General features: G+C 45.4%; 1 protein-coding gene across 1 annotated transcript; it reads right to left on the minus strand.

The window, feature by feature from the left end:
- Positions 1-7,629: 7,629 nt before the first annotated feature.
- Positions 7,630-10,051, minus strand: LOC134348743 (C-X-C chemokine receptor type 1-like). The gene is made up of 2 exons (XM_063052546.1): positions 8,971-10,051; positions 7,630-7,697 (listed from the first exon to the last, which is right to left on the minus strand). The coding sequence occupies exons 1-2, from the start codon at positions 10,049-10,051 to the stop codon at positions 7,630-7,632; spliced, it is 1,149 nt and encodes a 382-aa protein (XP_062908616.1).
- Between the last annotated feature and the right edge of the window lie 2,730 nt (positions 10,052-12,781).

Raw genomic sequence — 12,781 nt, forward strand, 5'->3', positions numbered from 1 at the left:
ACCTCCCCAACATCGGGAACAATCTTCCCGCATCTAGCCTGTCCAATCCCTTTAGGATCTTATACGTTTCAATCAGATCCCCCTCAATCTTCTAAATTCCAACGAGTACAAGCCCAGTTCATCCAGTCTTTCTTCATATGAAAGACCTGCCATCCCAGGAATCAATCTGGTGAACCTTCTTTGTACTCCCTCTATGGCAAAGATGTCTTTCCTCAGATTAGGGGACCAAAACTGCACACAATACTCCAGGTGTGGTCTCACCAAGGCCTTGTACAACTGCAGTAGTACCTCCCTGCTCCTGTACTCGAATCCTCTCGCTATAAATGCCAGCATACCGTTCGCCTTTTTCACCGCCTGCTGTACCTGCATGCCCACTTTCAATGACTGGTGTATAATGACACCCAGGTCTCGTTGCACCTCCCCTTTTCCTAATCGGCCACCATTCAGATAATAATCTGTTTTCCTATTTTTGCCACCAAAGTGGATAACTTCACATTTATCCACATTAAATTGCATCTGCCATGAGTTTGCCCACTCACCCAACCTATCCAAGTCACCCTGCATCCTCTTAGCATCCTCCTCACTGCTAACACTGCCACCCAGCTTCGTGTCATCCGCAAACTTGGAGATGCTGCATTTAATTCCCTCATCCAAGTCATTAATATATATTGTAAACAACTGGGGTCCCAGCACTGAGCCTTGCGGTACCCCACTAGTCACTGCCTGCCATTCTGAAAAGGTCCCGTTTATTCCCACTCTTTGCTTCCTGTCTGCTAACCAATTCTCCACCCACACCAATACCTTACCCCCAATACCGTGTGCTTTAAGTTTGCACACTAATCTCCTGTGTGGGACCTTGTCAAAAGCCTTTTGAAAATCCAAATATACCACATCCACTGGTTCTCCCCTATCCACTCTACTAGTTACATCCTCAAAAAATTCTATGAGATTCGTCAGACATGATTTTCCTTTCACAAATCCATGCTGACTTTGTCCGATCATTTCACCGCTTTCCAAATGTGCTGTTATCACATCCTTGATAACTGACTCCAGCAGTTTCCCCACCACTGACGTTAGGCTAACCGGCCTATAATTCCCCGGTTTCTCTCTCCCTCCTTTTTTAAAAAGTGGGGTTACATTAGCCACCCTCCAATCCTCAGGAACTAGTCCAGAATCTAACGAGTTTTGAAAAATTATCACTAATGCATCCACTATTTCTTGGGCCACTTCCTTAAGCACTCTGGGATGCAGACCATCTGGCCCTGGGGATTTATCTGCCTTCAATCCCTTCAATTTACCTAACACCACTTCCCTACTAACATGTATTTCGCTCAGTTCCTCCATCTCACTGGACCCTCTGTCCCTTACTATTTCTGGAAGATTATTTATGTCCTCCTTAGTGAAGACAGAACCAAAGTAATTATTCAATTGGTCTGCCATGTCCTTGCTCCCCATAATCAATTCACCTGTTTCTGTTTGCAGGGGACCTACATTTGTCTTTATCAGTCTTTTCCTTTTTACATATTTATAAAAGCTTTTACAGTCCGTTTTTATGTTCTCTGCCAGTTTTCTCTCATAATCTTTTTTCCCCTTCCTAATTAAGCCCTTTGTCCTCCTCTGCTGAACTCTGAATTTCTCCCAGTCCTCAGGTGAGCCACTTTCTCTGGCTAATTTGTATGCTACTTCTTTGGAATTGATACTATCCCTAATTTCTCTTGTCAGCCACGGGTGCACTACCTTCCTTGATTTATTCTTTTGCCAAACTGGGATGAACAATTGTTGTAGTTCATCCATGCAACCTTTAAATGCCTGCCATTGCATATCCACCGTCAATCCTTGAAGTGTCAAGGATTGACGGTGTAATGTTACCGTGGTCAGACCCCACTTGGAGTACTGTGCTCAGTTCTGGTCGCCTCACTACGGGAAGGGTGTGGAAACCATAGAAAGGGTGCAGAGGAGATTTACAAGGATGTTGCCTGGATTGAGGAGCATGCCTTATGAGAATAGGTTGAGTGAACTCGGCCTTTTCTCCTTGGAGCGACAGAGGATGAGAGGTGACCTATTAGAGGTGTATAAGATGTTGAGAGGCATTGATCGTGTGGATAGTCAGAGGCTTTTTCCCAGGGCTGAAAAGGCTAGCATGAGAGTGTACAGTTTTAAGGTGTTTGGAAGTAGGTACAGAGGAAATGTCAGGGGTAAGTTTTTTATGCAGAGAGTAGTGAGTGTGTGGAATGGGCTGCTGGTGACGGTGGTGGAGACAGATACAATAGGGTCTTTTAAGAGGACAGGTACATGGAGCTTAGAAAAATAGAGGGTTATAGATAACCCGAGGTAATTTCTAAACGAAGTACATGTTTGGAACAGCATTGTGGGCTGAAGGGCTGTATTGTGCTGTAGGCTTTCTATGTCTCTATGCCCCCTCGTATTAGCCTTTTCCACCCTGCGAAATAATGTCACGGTCTGGTCCGTGGACTCAGGACTCCGGGTCTTCCAGCTGTCCCTTGTTTTGGTTGAGTTAATCATAGGCATCTGACTCCCATCTTGCGGCTTGGACTATAAGTAGCCTTGGGGATGACCGTGGGCTGCTGGTTTGTCTTGTCAAGATTCCCTGGGAGTAACCTGCTGGTGGAAGGCTAGAGTGGCCATTTGCCATCTTTAGGCTGTGTTAGAGAACCATTGCTTCATGGAGCCTTGCTGTTGGTAGTTGGAGCTGTCTTTGTGGTATGGATCCGGCTGTTTCCTGGGCCAGCTGACTGGCTGCCAGCCACTCCGAGCTAGGCAGGGATCTGGATGTTTCCGGACCCAGCTGAGGTTGCTGGCCGAACTGTGACTCGGAGCAACCCCAATGCAGAAATGGAACTGTCTGTTGTTCTTTGGTGTTTGTCTCTTCTTGTCCTCGCCTCTGTGGGGTAAGTCAGGCAGTTCTACCGTTGCACTGTGGGGGGATCTGTCTTGGCTTGCCCTTGCCTCTGTGGGGTAAGTCCGGCTGTTCTGCTGTTACCAGAGGGATGGACCTGTCCCACCTTGGAGTGGAGATAAAGTTGAGTCCTGGCCTGTCTAAAGATAAGTCCTGGCTCTATGTCTATGTACTGTCCAGTCTCATGTTAGTGTCATGTTAAAGATGAGACCTGGTTTTTCAAAGGATAAGTCCTAGCTCTATGTTGACGTACAGTTCCCAGTCTGTCTCTGAGCTCTAGCCTCCGAGTTATCAGCCTCTGCATTCTAAGACCTAAGACCCCAGACCCCAGCCTGTCTCCAAGTTCAAGACCCAGACCCCAGCCTGTCTCCAAGCTCAAGACCCAGACCCCAGCCTGTCTCCAAGCTCAAGACCCATGGCCCCAGCCTGTCTCCAAGCTCAAGACCCATGGCCCCAGCCTGTCTCCAAGCTCAAGACCCATGGCCCCAGCCTGTCTCCAAGCTCAAGACCCATGGCCCCAGCCTGTCTCCAAGCCTCTAGACCCATGGCCCCAGCCTGCGGCCCCAAGCCTCTAGACCCATGGCCCCAGCCTGCGGCCCCAAGCCTCTAGACCCATGGCCCCAGCCTGCGGCCCCAAGCCTCTAGACCCATGGCCCCAGCCTGCAGCCCCAAGCCTCTAGACCCCAGCCACGTCCTGTCCTGTAGTCATGTCATGTCCTTGCCTGGTTCTGGGGCCCGAGCCTGAGGCAAGACCCACGTTCTGGGTCCTTGTCCAGTCTCTGGCTCGAAGCCCAAGCCCAGGTTCCTAGTGCATAGTTCCTTGTCTGGGTTCTCTGCATACTCCATGTCCTAGCCCAAGTCTGCGTTCTTGTCCCTGCTCCTTGTCTGTATCCTGTCATGCCCCAATTCTAGTCAAGTCCTGTTCCTTGTACTTCAGTGTCTGTGTCTTGCATTTGGGTCCGCCATCAACGCCCCCCATTGTGACAAATAGTCTCTGGGTATCCCTGTTGCAATGATAATAAGACATATTTATGTAATTTCTTCCACTGCAACACAGATATATTTCCACTCCTTCATTGTTGCTATGATGAGATTTGGGAAAATTGTAGGAGTCATCTCTCGAGAAGAATTGGAATAGTTCTATTCCATGCTGAACTCTTATTCTGCCCAATCCCAATGAACGACACCTGGACCGTAGCCTCCCATACCCTTCCCTTCTGTGTACTTATCCAAAATCCCTCAAATGTAAAAATTGAACCCACAACCATCACTTCCACTGACAGCTCCTTTTACACTCTCACCACTTTCTGAGGGAAGAAGATTCTTCCTCACGCTCTTCTTAAACATTTCACCTTTCTCTCTCAACCTGTGATCTCTAGTTCTCATCTCATCTAACCTCAGTGGACAAAGCCGACTTGCATTTATCCTATCTATATCCCTCTTAATGTGCCCTCATTCTCCTACGTCCTATGCTCCAGGGAATAAAGTTTAACCTATTCAACCTTTCCCTAAGCTCAGGAGCTCAGGTCCCGGCAACACCTTTGTCAATGTTCTTTGCAGACTTTCAATCTTATTGACATCTTTCCTGTAGGTAGGTGAGCAGAACTGCAAACAATACTCCAAATTAGACTTCAACAATGTCTTGTACAACTTCAACATTACATCCTAATTCCTGTACTCAAACATCTCAACTCCTGGACTCAAATCAGATTTTTTTCCAGATTTCTAGCATCTGCAGTCTTCTGATTTTCACTTCTGTGTAGCTACCCACCTTCGAACTGAATGACACGCAGCCCAGTGTGTAACTGTGGGATCACCCTCTACTCTGTCCTGGATAATTTGATTCTGTGCTGTAATGAAGACAGGCGGAATAAGCAGGAGAGGTGAGGCCAGGCATTAAACAAAGCTGTTTTATTCCACAGACAGTTGGTGTACATACAAAATAGTTGTCAAAGCAAATTCCATTACACACTCACACAAAGTACACAATTCACACAATTCTATTCACATCTCCAAACCAAAAGCAGAAATATAAACTACACAGTCTTTGCTTTCTTGGTCAAATGTACTTGCTTTTGGCATAAATTCACTTCAGCGAAACGCCTTTCAGCAAGATATGCCCCCCTGTAGTTTTAGAATGAGATAATAGATGGGAGATGTTTAACTATTTAGCCATTTAGAATGTGGATCAATTCCCGGGTCCAAATGGAATATATCCTTGGCTGTTAAAGCAGCAAGCCAGAAAAGGTATTTATTTTTAATTTTTATTTAGAGTTACAGCATAGTTACAGGCCCTGCTAGTCCAATGTGTCCTCAAGACTCAAAAGAGGTGTACAAGATAATAGGAGGCAAAAATAGAGTGGACAGTGAGAGAAATTTTACCAGGGCAGAAGTGACTAATGCAAGTGGGCATAAAATTTAGGTGACTGGGGGACAGTATAGGTGGGAGGGGGATGCCAGAAGTAAGTTTTATACACAGAGTGGTGGTAGAGACAGATACATCAGGTGCATTTAAGAGTCTTCTAGGTAGCACATGGATGATAGAAAAATGGAGGACTATATCGAAGGGAAGGCTTAGATTAATCTTGGAATCGGTTAAAAGTTCAGCACAACATCATGGGCTGAAGGGCCTGTTCTGTGCTATGCTATTCTTTGTCCTTTAATCTCCAGAAAGTTGCACTTTCAACCAGCTCGTAAACCTGGCTGAGGTGCTGAACACGCATTTTAAGATGTCCCCAAAATTTACCTTCGTAATTGGTCACGTTACACCCAATAGCATGGTACACGGGGTGCATCAAACAGAGATGCGGCCTCAGCTGAGAACATAACGCAGTTGCTGAAGGCATCAGGACTTACGGGGAGAGAGAGGGAGGCCAGGTGGCATTGGTGTGAGGGCCAACTGCGATTGCATTGATGGTTTGCCTGTGTTCACTCCAGCTGAGAGGAATGATCAGAGACTACGGATGGACTGAACATAGAACATAGAGAAGTACAGCACAGGAACAGGCCCCTTGGCCCAAAGTGTTGTGCTGAATCAATTAAATTAGTAACCAAATGATCAACTAAACTAGTCTCTTCTACCTGCCCAATATCCATATCTTTCCATTTTCCTCACATTCACATGCCTTTCTAAATGTCTCTTAGAAGTCCCTAATGTATCTGCCTCTATCACCACCCTAGACAGTGCATTGTAGGCTCCCACCACTCTTTGTGAAAACCTGCTCCTCACATCTGCTTTGGAAAGTAATACCCCCCCCCCCCGCGACCCTAAATTAATTCCCTCTGGTATTAAACATTTCAACCCTGGGAAAAAGAAATTGTCTGTCCATGCTACTTATGCTTTTTGTAAGCTTATACACCTCTATCAGACCTGGCCTTAGCCTCCGCTGCTCCAGAGTTTGTCAAGCCTCTTGTTATAGCACATGCCCTCTAAACTAGGCAGCATCCTGGTAAACCTCTTCAACACCCTCTCCAAAGCCTCGACATCCTCCCTATAATGGGACAACCAGAACCGTACCCAATACTCCAGATGCAGTTGAACTAGAGTGTTATAAAGCTTACATAACTTCCTGAGTTTTGAACTCAATATCCTTAATGTCTTATCCTTTACCATGTACTGTCTCTTTACATTTGACCTACCAAGGTGCAACACTTTACGTTTGGCCGGGTTAAACTCCAACTGCCATTTCTCTGCCCATATCTGCAACTCATCTATATCCCACCATATTCTTTGCTATTCACAATACTACTAATCTTCTATGCCAGTCATCTATGCTATTCACAACACTACTAATCTTCGCAGCATCTGCAAAAGGCTTACTAATCCACCCATCTACATTTTCATCCAATTCATTTATGTACATCACAAACAGCAGAGATTCCTGTGATTCAAAAAAAATTGTAAATTTTGCAGGTATTTTATTTTCCAAGAATAAACAGGACAGTCCATCGTCATTTCCATGATTAGCCATCCTCTTGAATTGGATCTTGCAGTTGTGTCCTCCAAGAAACAGAGGCCATCCCTGCATTCGTGCTGCTGCTGTTAGTGGAAAACACCCTTCTGTGGATTGAACATGGACCCTAGTGGTTGATGATCAGTAACGAGGGTAAACTCTCTCCTTTACAAATACTGGTTGAAATGTTTGACACTCCAAACCAGACTCAAGATCTCTCTGTCAATCTTTACGTAACTTTTTTTCTGCAGTGGGAAGGGAATGTGATACAAAGGATACAGGGTGTTCACTTCTGGCGTAAGCCACATTGTTTGTCAGTTATTAGTCTTCGTATTGTAAATCTCAAGTCCTGCATCACTCACGTCATTATCAGAATTTTCGTCAACAGCACGCAAATTGGTGCTCTTTGTAACGCTAAAAGTTTCACCTTAGTGAGGCATGCACATAAGACGTGGTGACGTGGTGACGTGATGACATATGCTATTTACGTACTTTTACAAATATCCCATGATGTTTGCTATATTGGCTCGTATTTATCTGGAGGAAACCCTGTCTGCCACCCACCTTGTCTCACGGTGATGTCGGCTGCTTTACAACTGCCACCGAACTCAGCTTCAAACATCAATCATCAGCCAGCACACAATGTACGTTTTACCAATTACACTTTATAGATGTTACTAAGTCTATGAGATTAATAGAAGTTCAATGTAAAAAAGGAATGGAAAAGGTGCCAGACTTATCAAAGTTCAATTTCATCGTTCACATGTTGGAGCTCGGGGACCTCTTCGGGACCACTCTGATCCTGTCAACTCGCAGCTCGGGACCACCTGGTGTGATCAACCTGAGATTTCCCGCTCGTCCGTTGTCCTCACGGTCTCTCCTCTGACTCCCCGCCAATACCCCCTGGTTCCCAGCCATATCACCCCAAGAAAGAATAACATGGACACCCATTGGTTCATAATACTCTGCTATCTGTTATAACTCAAGCAAAGTGCTAGCTAGAGATCTTCTCAGCACTTAACATAACAAAGAAGCCATTTTAATTCACATACGCAGTAACATAAAAGATTAACATAACAAAGAATCCATTTTAATTTTAACATAACAAAGAAGAAACCCCTTACATAAGCAAGCAAAGAGTGCTTTATCGAAGTATATATTTACAATATTACTCAAATAATATTTGAGGGGCAACTTTTTCCACTCAGAGGACGGTGAGTATATGAAACGAGTTGTCAGAGGAAGTGGTTGAGGCAGGTAGAATAGTATCATGTAAGAAGAACTTGGATAGGTACATGGAGAGGCGGAAATTTGGGAGATATGGGCAAAACACAGGAAATAGTGACTAGCTAGGTGAGCACCACGGGCTGGATGGGCCAAAGAGCCTGTGTCAATTCTGTGTTGCTCTGTGACTCTATGCTAAGTGCATCCTTTTGATTCTGATTATTGTGCTTTGTTGGACTCCGGATCCTTCATGTTCAGCTGAAAGGTTCTATTGTTAAAGCAGCTCTTAGGGCAGTCAACACACACAAAACACTGGAGCAACAGTGGATCAGGCAGCATCTGTGCAAATGAATAAACAGTCGACATTTTGGGCTGAAATCCTTCATCAGGACTGGAACGGAAGGGGAAAGGTGGTGTGGGGAGGGGCAGGAGTACAAGATGGCAGGTGAGGTCAAGTGGGTGGGGAAGGGATGGAGAATGAAGTAAGAAGCTGGGAAGTGATGGGTGGAAAAGGTAAAAGGCTGAAGAAGAAGAACTCTGATAGGAGAGGACTGTGAGCCATGGGAAAAAGGGAGGGGGGTGGGGCACGAGCGGGGAGGTGAGAGGCAGGTGAGAAGAGGTAAGAGGGGGGCCAGAATGGGGAATGTAAAAGGAGAGAAGGGGAGGGGGAATGATTGCTGGAAATTGAAGAAATCAATATTCATGCCATCAGGTTGGTGGATACCCAGATGGAATATGAGCCGTTGCTCCTCCAACCCGAGGGTGGCCTCATTGTGGCAGTACAATTGGCCATTGACTGACATGTCAGAATGGGAATGGGGATTGGAAATAAAATAGTTGGCCACTGGGAAATCCTGGTTTCCTTCATTGACGTACATTTCCAATGCACTGATTGTGTCAAAAAGACAGCTGAATTTGTTCCAGAGGTTGATGACTGGACAGGTCTCTGAAAATGATATTCTTCAGTGTGTTTCATGAGACCTTTATCAGCCAGGAGTCTGAGCAGGTTTGCCCGGAATTTCACCCCGATGAAGGCGTATAATATTGGGTTCACGCAGCTGTGCAGAAACCCCAAACACTGGGTGACAAACAGAGCTCGGTTGATGTGGTTGCGCCCAGCACAAGAGGTGCTGGTGACCTTCATCCTCACCAGAGTGTCGATAAACACAGTGATATTGTAGGGCAGCCAACAGACGAGGAAAGCGAGCACAACGGCGATAATGACCTTCAAGGCTTTCTGTTTCCGGAATCCCTTCGTATGACATAATCTCTGGATGGTGACACTGTAGCAGAAGACCATGACACACAGTGGGATGAGAAACCCAATGACATGGCGACAGATTTTGGTGGCTATTTTCCATTTCTCATCATATTCACCATCATGATCTTCATTACAGATGAATTTGTCGGAGCTGGCCTTTGCTTGGTCCTTGTAGAGGATGGGTAAAGATAGGAGAATGGACAGCACCCACACAACAGCACAGACCAGTTTGATCAGGAGTGGTCGTTTCTGCCTGTGGGACTGGGCAGAGTGGACGATGGCGAGGTAACGGTCAACACTGATGCAGGCCAGAAACAGGATGCCACTGTAAAAGTTCACCTCGTGGAACATGATGACAATCTTACACATGGCATCGCCAAACACCCACCCATATACAGCATCCACTGCCCAGAAGGGCAGAGAGACGGCAAAGAGCAGGTCGGCCATGGCCAGGTGGAGCAGGTAGATGTCCGTGGACAATGTTGCGCGTCGGTTGTAAAGAATAACAATCATCACCACCAGGTTCCCCATCACAGCGAGGAAACACGCCAGGCTGTAGACAACGGCAACTAGAGTGTTCATGGCTGGATATGTCTCAAATGTACAAGGGATTGTGTTAGGATTAACTGAAAATGGAGTTCCAGTGGATATATTTTCTCCACAACAATTAGGAACTTTGATCTTTATAGAAGCCATTTTCTGGAACAAAAAAAAAGATCAATTAAAGATTAAGGCATTTTCCATCAATGCAAACGTTTTTAGAATATGCACTAAATCTGCTAGCATCACTCTTACCCCTAAGTGCCCAGACTGGCCAAGGTTTCTACAACACTGCATTCCCCACAGACCAGGAAACTCCAAGGAACATACTGTATCAGCAATATCATTTTGAGCTCCCCTAATGATCTAAGATACATCCTCAGTCACTGATTACACAAACTGTGCATTATAGAGCAGTGGTAGGAATAATCCTGGTGGGAAATTTAACCCCTCATTTATATGGCAAGAAAAACAAAGGAAGTCACAACTTCTATAGATGTACCATGGAGAGCATTCTGACAGGCTGCATCACTGTCTGGTATGGAGGGGCTACTGCACAGGACTGAAAGAAGCTGCAGAAGGTTGTAAATCTAGTCAGCTCCATCTTGGGCACTAGCCTACAAAGTACCCAGGACACCTTTAGGGAGCAGTGTTTCAGAAAGGCAGTGTCCATTATTAAAGACCCCCAGCACCAAGGGCATGCTCTTTTCTCACTGTTACCATCAGGTAGGACATACAGAAGCCTGAAGGCACACATTCGGCGATTCAGGAACAGCTTCTTCCCCTTTGCCATCCGATTCCTAAATAAACATTGAAGCTTTAGACACTACCTCACTTTGTTTTAATATACAGTATTTCTGTTTTTGCACATTCTTAATAATCTAATCAATGTACATAATTGATTTACATGTTTATTTATTAATATGTTTTATTTAATTTATTATTTTGTTTTCTCTCTCTGTTAGATAATGTATTGCATTGAACTGCTGCTGCTAAGTTAACAAATTTCATGTCACATGCTGGTGATAATAAACCTGATTCTCATTCTAATTATAAGATGCTGGAAATCTGAAATAAATACAGGAATTTATTATACAAAGCATGTGGCAGCCTTAGAGAAAGAGTGCAGAGGATATTTACCAGGATTCAGCAGATGCTGGAACTCCAGAGTAACACACACAAAATGCTGGAGGAACTCAGCAGGCCAGGCAGCATCTATGGAGAGGAATAAGGAGCTGCTCCACTGTGACATCTCCTTGAGGTACATCTACACTGAAGAAATTTAAATCTCTTTGACAGGAGTTCGGTGACACCGCTCTCATTACTCACGCTTTGGGATCTCTGCTGCTCTCTGACCCTTTGATCATGTGCTTACCCAGATTCCCGACTCCTTTCCCTCCCCTCCCTCCACCACACACATTCTTATTCTGGCTTCTTCCCCCTTCCGTTCCAGTCCTGGTGAAGGATCTTGGCCTGAAACATTGACTGTTTATTCCTCTCCACAGATACTGCCTGACTAGCTGACTTCCTCCGGTATCTTGCCTGTTTTGCTTTGGACTTTGATCAATATGAGCATTCCCTGAGCTCACACTAAATCTGTCCATGTCACTCTCAACACTGACATAACCAGGCAAGCCAAGGTCTCTCCAACACTGCATTCCCATGACAGAGCAAACACAAGAGCTGGGGGAAAAACACAGGAACGCCATTGTTAACATAGAACATAGAACAGTACAGCACAGTACAGGCCCTTCGGCCCACAATGTTGTGCCGACCCTCAAACCCCGCCTCCCATATAACCCCCCCACCTTAAATTCCTCCATATACCTGTCTAGCAGTCTTTTAAATTTCACTAGTGTATCTGCCTCCACCACTGGCTCAGACAGTGAATTCCACGCACCAACCACTCTGAGTAAAAAAACCTTCCTGTAATATCCCCCTTGAACTTCCCACCCCTTACCTGAAAGCCATGTCCTCTCCTATTGAGCAGTGGTGCCCTGGGGAAGAGGTGCTGGCTATCCACTCTATCTATTCCTCTTAATATCTTGCATACCTCTATCATGTCTCCTCTCATCCTCCTTCTCTCCAAAGAGTAAAGCCCTAGCTCCCTTAATCTCTGATCATAATGCATACTTTCTAAACCAGGCAGCATCCTGGTAAATCTCCTCTGCACCCTTTCCAATGCTTCCACATCCTTCCTATAGTGAGGTGACCAGAACTGGACACAATACTCCAAGTGTGGCCTAACCAGAGTTTTATAGAGTTGCATCATTACCTCACTACCCTTAAACTCTCTCCCTCGATTTATGAAAGCTAACACCCCATAAGCTTTCTTAACTACCCTATGTACCTGTGAGGCAACTTTCAGGGATCTGTGGACATGTACCCCCAGATCCCTCTGCTCCTCCACACTACCAAGTATCCTGCCATTTACTTTGTCCTCTGCCTTGGAGTTTGTCCTTCCAAAGTGTACCACCTCACACTTCTCCGGGTTGAACTCCATCTGCCACTTCTCAGCCCACTTCTGCATCCTATCAATGTCTCTCTGCAATCTACGACAATCGTCTACACTATCTACAACACCACCAACCTTTGTGTCATCTGCAAACTTTCCAACCCACCCTTCTACCCCCATATCCAGGTCGTTAATAAAAATCATGAAAAGTAGAGGTCCCAGAACTGATCCTCGTGGGACACCACTAGTCACAACCCTCCAATCCAAATGTACTCCCTCCACCACGACCCTCTGCCTTCTGCACAAGTTCCCCTATGATCTGGGATCCACTGATTACCCAAACCTTTTATTATGTTGCACTGGTAGGAATAATAATGGTGGAAACTTTAATTTGGTGACAAGCCAAGAAAAGCTAATAAAGCTGCAGATGC

This window comes from Mobula hypostoma, chromosome 6 (genome assembly GCF_963921235.1).
Source record: "Mobula hypostoma chromosome 6, sMobHyp1.1, whole genome shotgun sequence".
Classification (NCBI taxonomy): domain Eukaryota; kingdom Metazoa; phylum Chordata; class Chondrichthyes; order Myliobatiformes; family Myliobatidae; genus Mobula; species Mobula hypostoma.

Excerpts from the sequence above, each read along its gene's own strand:
- LOC134348743 (XM_063052546.1), bottom strand. The coding sequence starts at position 10,051 with ATGGCTTCTATAAAGATCAAAGTTCCTAATTGTTGTGGAGAAAATATA. Across the intron at positions 7,698-8,970 it reads ACAATCAGTGCATTGGAAAT|GTGGTCCCGAGCTGCGAGTT; the intron begins GTACGTCAATGA and ends TGATCACACCAG.